Source organism: Oncorhynchus tshawytscha, linkage group LG01 (genome assembly GCF_018296145.1).
Source record: "Oncorhynchus tshawytscha isolate Ot180627B linkage group LG01, Otsh_v2.0, whole genome shotgun sequence".
NCBI classification, from domain to species: domain Eukaryota; kingdom Metazoa; phylum Chordata; class Actinopteri; order Salmoniformes; family Salmonidae; genus Oncorhynchus; species Oncorhynchus tshawytscha.
Window position 1 is genome coordinate 72,482,178 of NC_056429.1, and position 18,464 is coordinate 72,500,641.

At 42.2% G+C, this 18,464-nt stretch overlaps 1 protein-coding gene across 8 annotated transcripts in view; it reads left to right on the top strand.

Annotated features, from left to right (window-relative positions):
- The first annotated feature begins 544 nt into the window (after positions 1–544).
- The window catches only part of washc2c (WASH complex subunit 2C), a 34,081-nt gene continuing 16,161 nt past the window's right edge, over positions 545–18,464 (top strand). For 2 of the 8 annotated variants that reach the window (XM_024429296.2, XM_042325206.1), the window contains exons 1-15: positions 545–790; positions 1,429–1,572; positions 1,854–2,018; positions 2,551–2,619; positions 2,734–2,907; positions 5,223–5,316; positions 12,274–12,335; positions 12,489–12,542; positions 13,547–13,642; positions 13,880–13,964; positions 15,324–15,389; positions 16,015–16,136; positions 16,324–16,396; positions 16,705–16,758; positions 17,014–17,208. In XM_024429296.2, the coding sequence (XP_024285064.1) occupies positions 1,429–1,572; positions 1,854–2,018; positions 2,551–2,619; positions 2,734–2,907; positions 5,223–5,316; positions 12,274–12,335; positions 12,489–12,542; positions 13,547–13,642; positions 13,880–13,964; positions 15,324–15,389; positions 16,015–16,136; positions 16,324–16,396; positions 16,705–16,758; positions 17,014–17,208 (1,453 nt within the window). In that variant the 5' untranslated portion in view covers positions 545–790. Of the gene's footprint in view, positions 791–1,410; positions 1,573–1,853; positions 2,019–2,550; positions 2,620–2,733; positions 2,908–5,222; positions 5,317–12,273; positions 12,336–12,488; positions 12,543–13,546; positions 13,643–13,879; positions 13,965–15,323; positions 15,390–16,014; positions 16,137–16,323; positions 16,397–16,704; positions 16,759–17,013; positions 17,209–18,464 lie in introns of all 8 variants that reach the window. The other 6 variants (XM_024429272.2, XM_024429313.2, XM_024429305.2 and 3 more) reach the window with 5 other exon arrangements.

The window sequence follows — 18,464 nt, forward strand, 5'->3', positions numbered from 1 at the left end:
ACACACGCACTCCACTGAATAGCAGGCTAGTGATTGTTTTGCAATGCTTGCAGTTAGCCACTGATTCCTTCCAAACCACTCATTGTTGAATTTGCGATTTCCAATTGAATGTGTATTGTGTAATGTCCAATGGCTCTATAATTTATCTTAATATGAGAAAGATTGAAAATGATTTGCCAGTAGATTATCGACTTGATTCATGATGATGACTGCTGACTTACTTGCTTGCTAAGATTTTGAAAGTGTGCCTGTTGACATGATCAGTCCAATCAAAGCTAGGTATATATAACGTGAAGTGACGTCATTTTATCTGCGGCCAATGACCTTGAGCCTTCTTGGATTATTATTTAAAAAATGTTTACAGTGCACTGCTAGCTATGAATTCTATCTGATGGTGTTTGCATGTTTCGGTAAAAAGACAAATAATGTTCCGTTCGGGAACACTGACAGGTAGAGAGCTTTTTTTGTTCAATCTGATTGCGTGGGCTTGGCACCCTGGTGGGTGACCCAGGTCCACCCGTGGCTACGTGGCTGTCGTGTATTATTGACATCCACCATAATGTATTGATCACGTTAGAGAATGTTATGCGGTATTGCGTTGGTGTTGCCCCGCCACATTAGTCAGGTGACTGCGGTCAGCTGATTGTCTCCAGACAGACAGAACATGGCCGACCTGTCAGAAGCCCAATGAGGAAACGGTCGAGTTTAGCATAATCGATTCTCTTTTCACGTCGTTTGGTTTGGGTTCATATTTTACTATCGTGGACAACATTTGCCAACAGTAACTAAGGTGAGTTTAATAAGAAGATCCATGTAAGTGCGAGAGTAGGCTCTCAAACTGCCTAGCTAACGTTAGCTAGCTAACTGTTAGCTCGTGTGATAACACATATAGAAGGGTTTATACATATCTTTGACTTTAACAAGCCAGTGTCAGGAGGTGCATAAACATTCACTCAACTAACTATCTAACTAGCATTCCAAAGAACATATTGCGAAAGATTGTGACTTCCCAAAGAAACATTTTTGCACTGCTGTGTTCGTAGTTTGTTAACTAGCTAATCTGGCTTGCATGCAAGAAAGAGGCCGGTGGTGGCAGCTCATTTAGCTCGCATTTGCCAATACATGCCTGTCGTTATTAATAAATTATAATTTGGGGTTATTTTCGACAGATCAGTTATGTAATTGATTCATTACGTCTTGCAACGGAAAGCGTTTATCGTTTAAGAACCAAACGGAAGCGAACGAAACGGGGAAGGACTTAACTGAATGTATCCAATAGAAACTTTAGTTTTCCGTTTGTAGTAAACAGTTTACAACAGGCGAAACTTTTTGCAAAATAATAGGTTTTTGCAATTGCCACGCTGAACCCCCGTTTCAAATGTTTTCTCCTGTTTATTACCATTGAACAAGCCCCAAATATTGCTTCAGATGAGCGGGTTGCCAGATGGCATGGCGAATGTCCCCAGCCAGAGCAACCACGCCGGGGAGGATGGCCAGGTGTGGGAGAGACCCTGGACCCTGGAAGAAATGCGACAGACCAGCGCCAACTGGTCCCTGGCTGCAGACTCAGGGGTAGGCTAATTGGCATTTGTTTATAACCTTCATTTAGGCTAGTATCTCCTGAGTTATTATTCAGTCTCTGATTACCTGCCTGTTTTGTCTGCATTCAGTAATGTGTAATCCTCTTAATCTACATATTATGGGTAGAGGAATCGCACAGCATTGTAAACATAATCTCTTCCATGTGAATGCATTACTATTTATTTTAGGGCCAAACACAATGGCTGCTTGTGGACAATCAGATACACTATTGAATAGATGAAGATGAAACCAATGTTTCATCTCCTCCACAGCTCTTCCTGTTCCTGCAAGACTTCTCCCAGAGAATGCTGTCAAAGACTCATGAGATAGAGAAGCAGCTGGATGGACTGATCAGGGACACGAAGGCCACAGACTGTTGCCTGCATACTGTCTTCAACGACTTCCTCATGCTCTCCAACACACAGTTCATTGAAAACGTATGTTGTGGTGTGAACAGGAAATACCATGGTCGTGTATGATAGATAATTTTAACGGAAGAAAATGGACTGAAACAGAGTCTTGTCATGGGACCGTGTCCACAAAGCTTCTGAGTAGGAGTACCGATCTAGGATCAGTTTAGCTTTTTAGTTCATAATGAGTAAAAATTATTTCTTTAATTTTTACTTTGGTGTGCCTAAATGAACACGACCCATATCTTGTTCCTCTGTTGAGCTAGGTGCCCCTCTTCTTTAGATGATGGTTGTGCTGTGTTTGACATCTCCCAGACCTTTTGAAATTTAACAAGCTTTTAACCTAATTAAGAAAATATTAATTGTGTTACATGGTAAGGAAAATGTGGAAGTCATCCCCCTGGGATTATGAGGAACTGAGTCCTCTTGTATTTAATCATGTGGTGACTGATGGTGGCTCTGCTGTTTGCTGACTATCACAGAGGGTGTTATGTTTGATTCTAACTCATTCTTGTATTGATTGCGTGATGTTACTGATCTTTGTGTTTGTTGACCTCAGAGAGTGTATGATGAGGAGGTGGAGGAGCCAGTGCCAAAGGCTGAGACCTTGGAGAGACAACCTGAACTGGTAAATAATCTACCTGCTCCTTCCCGGGAATGTTGTTTTTTGTGATGTCACAGGTCTACACATAACATCTTAATTTCCTCCCTCGAGTTAATGTTAAATTCAATTCCCCCTCAGGAGAAGACTCGTGAGCAGAAGGAAGCTGAGCTTATCCCTAAGGTCCAGGAAGCAGTGAACTTCGGTCTGAGGGTGCTAGACTCTGCCTTTGAACAATTGGACATCAAAGCAGGAAACTCTGACTCGGAGGACGAGGAGGCCACAGACAGAGTGGAGCCAATACTAGAGCCCAAGGTGAGGGTGGAATCATCTGGAAACATACAGGATTACAGATGAAATTCAAGTTACTTATGCCTGCAGATATCATGTTAGGATTAATACTAGGGGTGTAATACGTGTATTCGTACCGAACCATTCGGTACAGGGACCTTGGTTTAGTCCTCACTGTGAATCCGAATTAATACATAAAGACCTAGGCCTACCTATTCCTTCCCTACCTAACCTATGCCTATGCTATGTTGTATGCCTCTTGAGTAAATCTGAGCTGAAAAAAAAACATTTCACGCTATTCTGTTAAAACAACTAGAGTCTACGGGCACGTTGTAATCAAAATAATGTCTTAATTGGCGCATTTCAAACTGTCCTTTTGTGAGGCACAGCCGGAAACTTGTTCTGTATGATGGCTAATGGTGGGGTCGACAAACCAGGAGGATTCTCCATCGTTTCCAGTTTGGGAACGTTTTGGCCTTCCAGTAGATTACAACGGCGATGGACAGAGAGAGTATGTCGCCACTGCTCAACGAGAATGGCCTATGTAGCTGCCATCACCTCAAACATGTTGACACATTTATGCAAACTTCACCCCAGTATTCCTACCACTGGAGAAAAAAACAAACAACAACACAACTTTGTCTTCCCTCTGCATTCAAGCAGCTCTTCGCAGCTGATTCTGACCTGGCCAAAGAAATTACAAGGGCAATTAGGTATGTTAATAGCCGTGAATATGCACCCATTCTTGGTGGTTGAGAAGAATAGGGGGTTTCACCTCGTGAAAGTGCTCTAGCCACATTACGAACTTCGCGCTCTTGCACCCATTTCATCAAACAGGTAGTACCCACTCTATATAAGAAAGCTAAAGCAGAAATTGTCAAAGAATTGGCCAATGCCTCCAGTGTTCTGCTTACTACAGATGGATGGACCTCCAGGGCTTCAGAGAGCTACTTAACAGTAACAGCCCGTCACATTACGCCTGAGTGGGAAATGTGAAGGACCGTGCTACAGACACAACCCCTTTATGAGAGTCACACAAGTGTGCATATTTTTCTCTTGGTTAGAAAACATTATAGCATAGCCCTATACAATGTCTGAGCAATGTTTACATATTGATTTCACACACATATGGCACTTTATTTAAGTGTTGTTGATGAGCAATCGTGTGTTTTCAGTTAAGAAAATACAACGTGTGGTATTCCTGATTGTGCTCTTATCAGGCATTATAAACTGGGTGGTTTGAGCCCTGAGTGCTGATTGGCTGACAGTGGTATATCAGACCGTATACCACATGTATGACAAAACGTTTCTTGTTACTGTTCTAATTACGTTGGTAACCAGTTTATAATAGCAATAATTCACCTCAGGGGTTTGTGTTATATGACCAACATACCACAGCTCGAGTTTAAGAACAGCCCTTAGCAGTGGTATATTGGCTATATACCACACCCCCTGGTGCCTTATTGCTAAATTATGACTCCTAATCATACACTAAATGGCCAAAAGTATGTTAACACCGCTTCAAATTAGTTGATTCGGCTACACCCTTTGCTGACAGGTGTATAAAATCAAGCACACCGCCATGCAATCTCCATAGACAAACATTGGCTCGTACTGAAGAGCTTAGTGCCTTTCAACATGGCACCGTCATAGGATGCCACCTTTCCAACTAGTCAGTTTGTAAAATTTCTGCACTGCTAGAGCTGCCCCGGTTAACTGTAAGTGCTGTTATTGTGAAGTGGAAACATCTAGGAGCACAATGCCAAGCGTCGGCTGGAGTGGTATAAAGCTCGCCGCCATTGGATTTTGGAGCAGTCAACCCGTTCTCTGGAGTGATCAATCTGGCATTCCAACTGACAAATCTGGGTTTGGCTGATGCCAGGACAACGCTACCTGCTGCAATGCATAGTGCCAACTGTAAAGTTCGGTGGAGGAGGAATAATGGTCTGGGGCTGTTTTTCATGGTTCGGGCTAGGCCCTGTAGTTCCCGTGAAGGGAAATCTTAATGCTACAGCAATGTTCCAACATCTTGTGGGAAGCCTTCCCAGAAGAGTGGAGGCTGTTAAGGCAGCAAAGGGGGGACTAACTCCATATCATGCCCATAAATTTGGAATTAAATGTTCTTGGCCATGTAGTGTATATGTAATCAGGAATACCAACACTTCGTGTTTTCGTAAGTCAACCAAAATTAACTACAGTAACTGTTGGCATTTCTGAAACCTAACCAATCATCATTTTTGAGGAACATTTGAATGGTTTGCCCGTGTTGACCAATGTTATCTCTGTCTGCTTTCTCCTCCCTCTCTCTTTCTCCAACCCACCTCTCGCTGTGTCTGTAGGACCTGTATGTGGACAGGCCTTTACCGTATCTTATTGGCTCTCAACTTTTTATGGAGCAAGACGACGTAGGACTGGGAGACCTTTCCAGTGAAGGTAGGTCACTTCAACTCTTTTCTTAATATACTATTTCTACTGAAAGAAAGTTTGTGTATTTTCTTAGCATGTGTTTATATTGTTAGTGTTCAATACTCTCTTCCAAGCATTGTTTCTTGTGTAACATTAATGTTTCTCATGTATTTTTTCATAATGAAAATAATTCTCTGCACACTCCGGATCAATGCACAATTTTCTATTTATTTAGGCTGCGCTTTTGGTCGGCAGACCTTCATCAGAGCATACAAAACACATGACAGAGACCACATATAGGCAACGTGCGTCAATGCAATCAGACATGATGAGCAAAAGCTGTGTACACAAATGCCAGGAGGCACATCAGTAATCAGTTCTCAGAAAAAGTCTGACTTCGAGACAGTTTCTAATTTTTTCGTTTCAGTATATTTTTGACAGTTCATTTATTTGTATACCTTTTTACATAATGCATAAACCCATTTCTTTTCCTTTTCTTTTTTTTTTAAGACCAGGAAAAGCCTCAGGCTAAAACAAAGTCATAAATGACAGGAACCACATAAAGCCAGGGGTTAGGGGGAAACACATTAAAGCATGGCCCTCATGTCAAAATCATCAGTAAGCCCTGATGGATGTAAAGTACCAAGTGTTTGAGCCTGAAAGAGTTCCCTTTTGCACCGTGTTTTCTCAGTGTTTAAATCACATTTTATTTGTTACATGCTTTGTTAAACAGGTGTAGACTAACAGTGAAGTGCTTACTTGCCAACAATGCAGAGAGAAATGATAGAAAGTAAAACATATAATACATACACAATGAGTAATGGTAACTTGATTATATAGTGACAGATATTAAACAGTGGCAGCAGCGTTTGTGATGAGAAAAAAAGAAGGTAAATGCAGCTAGTCTGGGTAGCTGTTTGGTTAACTATTTAACTAACTATTTAGCAGTCTTATGGCTTGAGGGTAAAAGCTGTTCAGGGTCCTGTTGGTTCCAGACTTGGTGCACTGGTACAGCTTGCCGTGCGGTAGCAGAGAGAACAGTCTATGACAAGGGTGGCTGGAGTCTTTGACAATTTTTAGGGTCTTCCTCTGACACCGCCTGGCATAGAGGTCCTAGATGGTAGGGAGCTCGGCCCCAGTAATGTACTAGACTGTATGCACTACCCTCTATTGGAGGGCAGTACTCAGATTTCCATACCGTGCCTGTGCCACCCTGGGATATACAGTAATAACAGTAGTGCACACAAGGGGCGCACTTTTATTTTGAAAAAGTCAATTTTTTAAATATATATACTTTACTTACTAGAATGCTCACAAAATGTTAACAAGTACTACGGAACCACCATAGTGGATGCTAGGTAAATGCTAATGAGCGCATACAAACATTCACTACTAAGACAGACAATCCAGCTAATGCAAGTATCTCAAAACGCAGTTTGCAGCATGCACAAAACAAATATTAGACAGCAGGGATCTTAATCCGAGAAGCTTGATCTTGCAAGCTAATGTTAGCCACTTAGCTAACATTAAAGGGTTTTTTCTGGTTGCGCAGCTGTAGATGAGGATTCTTTTATGAGGATCTGAGGGCCCCTGCCAAATATTTTCAGTCTCCTGAAGGGGAAGAGGTGTTGTCATGCCCTGTTCATGACTTAGTTGGTGTGTGCCGACCATGATAGACCCTTAGTTATATGCATACTGAGGAACTTGAAGCTCTCGACCCGTTCCACTACAGCCTCGTAGATGTGAATCTGTTTGTTGTAGTCCACGATCAGCTCCATTTTCTTGCTGATATTGAGGGAGAGGTTGTTGTTCTGGTACCACATCGTCGTCGGTGATCAGGCCTACCACCGTCTACAAACTTAAGGATGGTGTTGGAGTCGTGTGTGGCAATTCAGTCGTGGGTGAACAGGGAGTACAGGAGGGGACTAAGCACGCACCCCTGAAGGGCCCCCGTGTTGCGGGTCAGAGTGGCGGATGTGTTTCTGCCTACCCACTACCTGGGGGCGGCCGTCAGGAAGTCAAGGATCCAGTTGCAGAGGGATGTGTCCAGTCCTAGGGTCCTTAGTTAATTGAGCTTGGAGGGCACAATTGTGTTGACTACAGCTCAGCATTCAATGAACAGCTTTGTACGTAGGTGTTCATCTTTTCCAAGTGGGAGAGGGCAGTGTGTAGTGCAATAGAGATTGTGTCATCTGAGCATCTGTTGTGGCAGTATGCGAATTGGAGTGGGTCCAGGGTGTCTAGGATGATGGTATTGATTTGAGCCATGACCAGCCTTTCAAAGCATTTCATGGCTACAGATGTGAGTGCTATGGGACAATAGTAATTTAGGCAGGTTACCTTAGTGTTCTTGAGCATAGGGACTATGGTAGTCTGCTTGAAACATTTGTTGAAGTCAGAAGTTTACATACACCTTAGACAATTACATTTAAAGTCAGTTTTTCACAATTCCTGACATTTAATCCTAGTAAAAATTACCTGTCGTAGGTTAGTTAGATCACCACTTTTATTTTAAGAATGTGAAATGTCAGAATAATAGTATAGAGTGATTTATTTAAGCTTTTATTTCTTTCATCACATTCCCAGGTGGTCAGAAATTTACATACACTCAATTAGTATTTGGTAGCATTGCCTTTCAATTGTTTAGCTTGGGTCAAATGTTACAGGTAGCCTTCCACAAGCTTTCCACAACAAGTTGGGGGAATATTGGCCCATTCCTCCTGGCAGAGCTGGTGTAACTGAGTAAGGCTTGTAGTCCTCCTTACTCCCACACGCTTTTTCAGTTCTGCCCACAAATGTTGTATTAGAATGAGGTCAGGACTTTGTGATGGCCACTCCAATACCTTGACTTTGTTGTCCTTAAGCCATTTTTCCACAACTTTGGAAGTATGCTTGGGGTCATTGTCCATTTGGAAGACCCATTGGCGACCAAGCTTTAACTTCCTGACTGATGTCTTGAGATGTTGCTTCAATTTATCCACATCATTTCTCTCCCTCATGATGCCATCTGTTTTGTGAAGTGCACCAGTCAGCAAAGCACCCCCACAACATGATGCTGCCATCCCGTGCTTCACTGTTGGGATGGTGTTCTTCAGCTTGCAAGCCTCCCCCTTTTTCCTCCAAACATAACAATGGTCATTATGGCCAAGCAGTTCTATTTTTGTTTCATCAGACCAGAGGACATTTCTCCAAAGAGTACGATCTTTGTCCCCATATGCAGTTACAAACTGTAGTCTGGCTTTTTTTGGAGCAGTGGCTTCTCCCATGCTGTGCGGCCTTTCAGGTTATGTCGATATAGGACTCGTTTTACTATGGATATAGATACTATTGTACCTGTTTCCTCCAGCATCTTCACAAGGTCCTTTGCTGTTGTTCTGGGATTGATTTGCACTTTTCGGACCAAGGTACGTACATCTCTAGGAGACAGAACGCTTCTTCTTCCTGAGCGGTATGGCAGCTGTGTGGTCCCATGGTGTTTATACTTGCGTACTATTGTTTGTACAGATGAATGTCGTGCTTTCAGGTGTTTGGAAATTGCTCCCAAGGATGAACCAGACTTGTGGAGGTCTACAATTATTTTTCTGAGGTCTTGGCTGATTTCTTTTGATTTTCCCATGATGTCAAGCAAAGAGGCACTGAGTTTGAAGGTAGGCCTTGAAATACATCCACAGGTACACCTCCAATTGACTCAAATTTTGTCAATTAGCCTGTCAGAAGCTTCTAAAACCATGTCATAATTTTCTGGAATTTTCCAAGCTGTTTAAAGGCACAGTCAATTTAGTGTATGTAAACTTCTGACCCACTGGAATTGTTACAGTGAATTATAAGTGAAATAATCTGTCTTTAAACAATTGTTGGAAAAATGACTTGTGTCATGCACAAAGTAGATGTCCCAACCAACTTGTCAAAACTATAGTTTGTTAACAAGAAATTTGTGGAGTGGATGAAACACTTAGGTTGGCGTCATTAAAACTAGTTTATGTAAACTTCCAACTTCAACTGTAGATGTTAGACTGGGTCAGGGGGGGTGGGAAATGTCAGTGAAGCCAGCTGGTCAGCGAATGCTCTGAGTACACGTCCTGGTAATCTGTATGGTACTGCGGCCTTGTGAATGTTAACCTGTTTAACTTCTCTGGGATATGTGGGACACTAGCTCCCCACCTCAACAACAGCCAGGGAAATTGCAGGGCGCCAAATTCAAAACAACAAATCTCATAATTAAAATTCCTCAAACATACTAGTATTATACACCATTTAAAAAATAAACTTCTCGTTAATCCAACCATAGTGTCTGATTTCAAAAAGGCTTTACGGCGAAAGCACACCTTGCAATTATGTTAGGTCAGCGCGTAGTCACAGAAACATACTGCCATTTTCCAAAGAAGGAGAGATGTCGCAAAACTCCGAAATAGCGTTCTAAATATTCACCTACCTTTTGATGATCTTCATCGGAATACAGTCCCAGGAATCCCAGTTCCACAATAAATGTTTGTTTTGTTCCATAAAGTCCATAATTTGTCGAAATACCTCCTTTTTGTTTGCGCGTTTAGTTCACAAATCCAAATTCACACGGCACAGGCACTTAGTTCAGCCGACAGTTCCATTACAGTTCGTAAAAACATGTCAAACAATGTATAGAATCGATCTTTAGGATGTTTTTATCATAAATCTTCAATAATGTTTCAACCGGGCAATTCCTTTGTCTTTAGAAAGGAAAAGGAACGCAGCTACCTCTCACGGTCGCGCGCCTGACTGAGCTCATGGTATTCTGCCAGACACCTAGTTGAAACAGCTCTTATTCTCTCCCCCTTCACAGTGGAAGCCTGAAACAAGGTTCTACAGACTGTTAACATCTAGTGACATCATATGACCCCATAGACTGTATATTGGATAGGCAATGACTTGAAAAACTACAAACCTCAGATTTCTTACTTCCTGGTTGGATTTTTTCTTAGGTTTTTGCCTGCCATATGAGTTCTGTTATACTCAGACATCATTCAAACAGTTTTAGAAACTGAAACCGATTGTTTTCTATCCATTATATGATTATAATTATATTATAATTATATGCATATTCTAGCTTTTGGGCCTGAGTAGCAGGCAGTTTACTCTGGGCACCTTATTCATCCAAGCTACTCAATACTGCCCCCCAGTCCCAAATAAGTTAATGGTCTTACCTACATTGGCTTGATCACAAAGTCGTCCGGAACAGCTGGTGCTCTCATGCATGGTTCAGCGTTGCTTTCCTCAAAGTGAGCGTAGAAAGCATTTATCTCGTCACGTGGGTGGCTCGTGGGTGTGTTTCCCTGTAATCCACAATCGACGAGCGTCAGAGCCGGTCTTAGTCCTGTATTGATGCTTTTCTTGTTTGATGGTTCGTCGACGGCGTCGTGGGATTTCTTATAAGCATGCGGATTAGTTTCCCGCTCCTTGATAGCGGCAGCGCTATCTCCTCTCCGTGAAAGTTAAACTTTTTTAATACCCTGAAAACGTAAAGACACTGAACATTTTCTTCAAGTGGCAGGCAACAGGGTGATTGTCATCATTATGCCTTATAGTGCTCTTATGCTCACTAATTCTTTGCTTAAAGGGATACTTCAGGATTTTGGCAATGAAGCCCTTTGTCTACTTTATCAAAGTCCGATGAACTCGTCAATAAAAATGTTATGGCCATATCACATGGGCAACGTAAGATGCAATTAACATTCATAGTGTTACATGTAATAAAGCCTTTAACGTTAAACCTTTTACCAGCCCGAGGGTGTCTAAAGTCAGGGTTTTTTACTTTACTCTGTGCGCAATTGCCACAGGGATGATTGCCATTTCTGAGAGGCGCAAGGAGGGTTTGTTTGGAGCCAGAGCTAATGCTTGCTCTAGCAATTTTTTATTGCTGGATTTTGAACATAGTTTATAAACAATAGTTGGCTCAGGGTAGGATCAGATGTAAGTAGATGCCAGTGCTGCATCACAGAATGTTTGATAATTTTTGCTTTAGGGGTACATGTGGTTCTACATGTAACAAAGCAGTTTTCACACTTTTGCCCAGCAACTCTTGGCACAGTTTGGAGAGCATCACAATACGCTTCCTCCACGTACTGGGAAGTAGGGGTTGGAAATGAAAATGGTATTGTTTTTTTTGTTCTGTTCCACAGGTCCGACCAGTAAAATAAAGTTCTGAACCAGTTCAAACCCCCAAAAAGTACTGGTTTATATCGTTCCTTTATGTTCCTTTTTAAACCTCTGAAATCATACTTTTTTACATTTAGCTCAACATTAAATTACTTCCCCAATCATGCAGTGCTGATAGAGCAGCTTGCTATGGAGCAGGCAAGCTATAGCTCAGTGAGATGTTTAAATGCGTGATGGAAAGACAACTATAGGGTGCAGTTTTGAGGATGGGTGGAGGAGGAGCGGAGCCTTAGATTGAATCGCTTGGGTTCTTGTGATGACATGCATTATCTGAATTAGGCCTGTAATTATACATACGGAGGAGGGCTTCTATGGAAGAACTTTGAATGTCTTTGAACTTTAAAGTTTGCTTAGCTAGCTAACAATCTTGTGCGTGAAGAGCAGCACCAGAATTAATAACACCTTTTAATTTTTTTGTAGTTAATAAATCCAATGCGATAAATATAGTATCCCTAACTAGCTTTGAAAAGTTAATCCATTCTTCTCGAATCATGCTTGTAATGTCAGTAGGCTACAGCTCTGCTTCGGAGGGGCATGCACACTTCAAAGATTCTCAGCTGGCAGCCAGACACTGGAAGACGTTACTGATTGACAGAGGGAGGGCTTTGTATAGGTGCTTTGGTTCTGTTTTTTTGTGAGTCTCCAAAATAAATGCCCGCAACGTAAAGTAACTTTAACTGGTTCCCATACTTTTAAATTAACTGTTCTGTTTCAAGATAAGTATAGATCACTTTCGTTCCCGGTTCTGATTCTGGGAAGAGTAACCTCTGTCATGTATTTTTTTTAACTATACAGAAATATCAATCGACAGCGATCGGGACAGTGTTATCGACAGCGAAGATGGCAAAAATGCTGATGTAAGACTTTTTTTCTCTACTCATCCAGAAAGAAACAGATGTTTTTTAGAGAGTGAAGTTGGCATAATTTTAAATCTTGATCCAAACGAGGTGAAAATACAGAATTCTATTTGATTCAGATAATTGTATTATCCCTGTGGTGTTTGTGAACAGCAGTCAGATGAAGACTTTGACCAGGACGAGGAGGGGCCAAGCAGCATTAAGAAGGTGAGGACTATTTCACTCTTGACTGTGAGGGTCAACGTTCAAACCCAGAGTTGGTGGATATCTTTGCGATAACGATAACACACGCACAGGATCAAATCAAATCAAATGTATTTATATAGCCCTTCGTACATCAGCTGATATCTCAAAGTGCTGTACAGAAACCCAGCCTAAAACCCCAAACAGCAAGCAATGCAGGTGTAGAAGCACGGTGGCTAGGAAAAACTCCCTAGAAAGGCCAAACCTAGGAAGAATCCTAGAGAGGAACCAGGCTATGTGGGGTGGCCAGTCCTCTTCTGGCTGTGCCGGGTGGAGATTATAACAGAACATGGCCAAGATGTTCATAAATGACCAGCATGGTCCAATAACAATAAGGCAGAACAGTTTAAACTGGAGCAGCATCACGGTCAGAGGGACTGGGGACAGCAAGGAGTCATCATGTTAAGTAGTCCTGAGGCATGGTCCTAGGGCTCCGGTCTTCCGAGAGAGAGAAAGAAAGAGAGAAGGAGAGAATTAGAGAACGCACACTTAGATTCACACAGGACACCGAATAGGACAGGAGAGGGACTCCAGATATAACAAACTGGCCCTAGCCCCCCGACACAAACTACTGCAGCATAAATACTGGAGGCTGAGACAGGAGGGGTCAGGAGACACTGTGGCCCCATCTGAGGACACCCCCGGACAGGGCCAAACAGGAAGGATATAACCCCACACACTTTTCCAAAGCACAGCCCCCACACCACTAGGATTGTATCTCTGTGAAAAATTCTGACAAGGGATGATTAGGGTATTTGCCAATTTAATCAAAGACGAAACAACAGAAAAGTGTGCACTGGACCTACACTGGACACTGGCCATAAGAATGCTATTGTTTATGGTGACGATGGTAATGATGACATTTTAGTCATTTAGAAGACGCTCTTATCTTAGTCAGGAATGTAAATGCAATTTGCAACAGCATGGATGACATTGAATGATTGACATTGAATGATGATCCTCTGCAGAAGTCGTCCATGTTGAGTGATGACGACGAGGGGGAAGAATCAGACATATTCGGAGAATCGGACAAAGATGACGACGACGACGATGAGTGCATAACGGTATGCTTGTGATTAAAGTTTACTGCTGGATAATGATACTAACATTATTACAAACAGGTCATTTATTAAATATTACAACCTTTATTTATCCAGGTAAGTCAATATTGCTAATACTTTATATGTATGACTTAAGTGAATATAACATGTTAGTTAATTGCATGTTTACATGTCCCCTTGCATGAATATTACATGTTCTATTCCACCTCTCTTTTACGTAAGTCTTTGTGTCACATTCAGAACACAGGACCATCATCCTTTGCTGATGAGCTGGCCGCCAGAATCAAAGGGGAACCTATCAGCAAGCCGGAGGGAGATCGCACATGTAAGTTGACTTGATATAACCTGCATGGCTGCAGAGAGAGAGTGCTTTCCCTGTGCTGCTGACTACTGTTTATGTCTGATCATACAGGAGTCATAAAGGTCCAGTGCGTACACATTTTTAAAATATTTATGATATATCATGGGGTAGTTCCCGCAGCTATGATGACCTGTATTTCAAACTGTTCAACACTAAAGTTGGGCAGTATCCAGATTTTCATACCGTTTCTGTACCATACAATATTACTGAATGTAACATGTAAAAATAAAATAAAATGTATTTTATTTTTTAATTTTAACGCACAAAACCATTTAGGCAACAGGAGGGGATTGAAAGACTCTGCTGTAACCAATAAGCTTCATCTTGACATCTAGCCACTTAGCTAGCAATCCAAATGCATAGCTGGAGCCCTGAGATGGATATAATTTATTTGACACATCTTAGATTTCCTATAGTTCTACTTCCTTATAGATTTAAGCAATGGCGTATATGCCGCCCTAGGCTAGACAAAAAAACATCCCGCCCTCCTCCTATACCCGCGAAGTAGAATTTGAATGATTTTAGGGGCAAGGCCATCTGCCAGGGCCATAGACTCAACCTGTTGGAAAATTGTATTTTGACCTGTCCTGTTTGTAGGATATGGTGTGTTAACCTGTTAATTCATATTCACATCGAAGCACATTGCTATTTGATAGGGCGCCAGAGGCTGTAGACACTCTACTTGTTGGAAAATTGACGGAGCTTTGGTGGAGTGCCGCTGCGCTGCGTCTCTCCAACAGCAGCAGTGGAGAGGCGCTCTGGCATGGACAAGCTAGATATTGTGCACCCCTGTCTTCGTCAAAGTGGGTGCGTCTTGGTCAGTTTAGCTCGGAAAATACTACCCTTGTCAATCTGCCGCTCTAATCCTGCCTGATGGGCGGGCCGGCCCTCCAGTGTGTTTCTGCTATCGATAACTTACTGCCTTGCCCACTTGTTTCCTTTTTATGTGAGATGGTCCAGCATCATCCTCAAACAATTGCTTCAATTTTTGTTGTAATTCTCAATTCATGCTTAAAATACAGGATAAAATCTTGCTATGTTATGTGATTGAGCAAAACACCAGGCCCTAATTTGCATACAGAAACCGTTTAGCACACCTAAAGTCAATCATCTTTCCTCCCTGTTTGAATCGTATCATCACTGTTTGCTCCATATAGACTTGAAGATGTGTTTTCAGTTTATGTAGGCCATACATCAAATGTGATGCCATACAGCAGAACATGTTTGTCTTTGCGAATTACAAGAGTACATAGATGTTTCACTTCATATTATTGTTCTGCATATGCATGCTCATGTTTCGTTTCCCATGTCACCTCTATGAAGCATTATCGTCTGCCTCTAAGAAGAAGAGTAAAACAAAGAAAGAGCCCAAGACTGAGAGGCCACAGGGTAGGACATTCATTCACTCACTTATGTAAAGGAGGGTTTCTGTTACTTTGCGTCGTGAACAAGCACCTAATCTCACACTATGCATCCAATTACACTGAGTATACCAAACATTAGGAACACTTTCCTAATATTGTGTTTCACCCCCCCCCTTGCCCTCATTCATTGTGGTATGGACTCGACAAGGTGACAAGTGTTCCACAGGGATGCTGGCTCATGTTGACTCCAATGCCTGGTACCAACTGGCATACCCTGTTCAAAGGCACTTAAACCCTTTGTCTTGCCCATTCACCCTCTGAATGGCTTAAAAATCCTTCTTTAACCTGTCTCCTCCCTTTCATCTATACTGAATTTAATTGGATTTCACTAGTGACATCAATAAGGGATCATAGCTTTTGTCTGGATACACCTGGTTAGTCTGTCATGGAAAGAGCAGGTGTTCTGAATGTTTGTTCACTCAGTGTATATTGTCCCTGCTAAGCTAACACTTCAGTCAGAAGAACATCAGTGGAGGTATTCTAGCTTCAAAGTAACTGAATTGGATGTAATTTTATAATAAAATGACTTTTTATTTTTTAATATCTATATATTTCTTGTAGACAAAAGACCTGATTGTTTGTTGTTGTAGCTATTGAAGATGAGAGTGAGGAGTTGTTTGGGCCGCCGAAGATGGAGGACGAAGACTTCTCTCCGTTCGGAGGGAAAGGAGGCCTCTTCAGTGGAGGAAGAGGGCTGTTTGATGATGATGAAGTATGCTCACCTGAATGCCTTTTTGTAGCTTCCATATCTTAATTTTTTAAATGTGACTTACAAATTGTAATTTCATTTAATATGATAGAACAAAATCTATCTGGCCTGTTAAAGGCTCCCAAAGAGTGTGTGTATGTATGTATGTGTCTGAATCCATAGCAGACCTAATGATATGTTTGTTGTCCAGGGGGATCTGTTCTCTGATGCACCGAAACAGCCTGTAGCAGAGGAGAAGACCAGGAACACAGCTCACGCCACAGGTAATAATGGTCCTACAACTAACATTTGAACTTGCCCAACAAGACCGTTTTTATTTAGGGCACTTTGTAGCAAAAATTTTTGTAAACCAACATTTCTTGTTGGGCAAGTTCAAATAGTAGCTTCCCCTTTCTCTCAGTTTGGGCATGTTATTAGTTGAGAATGTTGTTAATTTTGTACAATGGCTGTGGTCATGGTGTCTAATTTAGTTGTCGTGGGTTACAGTCTTAATTTTTAGATGCTTTTTCCGAGACAGTATTGAGACTTGGACCTGTTTACAGAACTTGTATTTCTCTTATGTTTCTGCCAGAACCTGTCAAGTCTGCTAAGAAGATTCCTTCAGTGGCTGTGTCAATATTCCCAGGTAACAGAAACATGCCCCAAGGACAGCAAAGGCCTTTCAAAGATGACATTGATTATAACATAGTAATAACTAACAATTTTGGGGGGCTTGAGGACATTATGCCTCTACAGATTCACTCTTACCCTTTTGAAATGGAATTTGTTAAATTCAAACTAAATACTGCTACATAACTACACACAGTACATGTTGACATTTCTGTAATGGTATTGAGAAGATCATCCTCTGAATCTATCCTGTCCTCCTCTTTTCCCATAGAGAACAGCCTGTTTGGCATTCCCAATAACTCTGATTCAGTGGAGGGCAGAGAGAACGGCAGTCTAGCCAAATCCAACAAGACCCTGACATCAGCCCCTAGAAAGACCTCTTTAGGGGGAGGAGGAGGGGGGCTGTTCGATGATGATGAAGAGGATGACTTCTTCACTGGCAAAAGCCTTAAGAAGTCCAGCTCAGGTAGGTTACTGTTTGACTGACTTATCTCTTTAGCACGTTGGGCGAGATCCGAACTTGAAATCAACGATTGTAAAATATCAGTGAAAATCGCAAGTACATAATTTACTCTTAGGCATGTGAATCTCAAGTTAGGAGTCAGCCTATTTTCACCCTATTTTCATTCATGTAATGAGTTTCACATCTAACATTTTGCCTCACTACATTTACATTTTAGTCATTTAGCAGATGCTCTTATCCAGAGCAACTTAGTGCATTCGTCTTAAGATGGGTATGTGGGACAACCACATATCTCAGTCATAGTAAGTACATTTGTCCTCAAAGTAGCTATCAACAAAGTCAGAGCTAGTAAGTAGGAAAAAAGTAAAGTGCAAGTGTTAGTTCACATAAGGCCTTTGGGAGGGACCGGAGGTGGCAGAATGGAGTACTCTGGTTGGGGTGTAGGTTTTGAGCATAGCGAGCTTCGAATGGAAGCCAGTGGAGTGTGCGGAGGAGGGGAGTGACATGGGAGAACTTAAGAAGGTTGAACACCAGGCGGGCTGCAGAATTCTGGATAATTTGTAGGGGTTTAATGGCATAAGCAGGGATCCCAGCCAACAGCTCATTGCAGTAGTCCAGACAGGAGATGACATGTGCCTGGATTAGGACCTGCGCCGCTTCCTATGTGAGGCAGGGTCGTACATTACAGATGTTGTAGAGCATGAACCTGCAGGAGTGAGTCACTGCTTTGATATTTGCAGAGAACCGTGGGGTTGTCAACAGTGATGGAGAGTTCTTGGAGCGGGCAGGCCTTCCCTGAATAGAAGAGCAGCTCTGTCTTGTTGAGCATGAGGTAGTGGGTAGACATCCAAGATGAGATATCTGCCAGGCACACAGAGATGTGTGTCGCCACCTGGGTGTCAGAAGAGGGGAAAGGAGCAAAGTAGTTGAGTATCACCCACATAGCAATGATAGGAGAGACCATGTAAGGATATGATGGTGCCGAGTGACTTCGTGTATAGAGAGAAGAGGAGAGAGCCTAGATCTGAGCCCTGGGGGACACCAGTAGTGAGAGTACGTGGTGCAGAAACAGATCCTCTCCACGTCACCTGATAAGTACTGCCTGGCAGGTGGGATTCTATCCACGGGTGTGCAGAGTCTGAGAAACCCAGCCCTGAGAGGGTGGAGAGGAGGATATGATAGTTCAGTGTCGAAGACAGTGGCTAGATCTAGGAGGATGAAAACAGAGGAGAGGGTAAGCTTTGGCAGTGCGGAAAGCC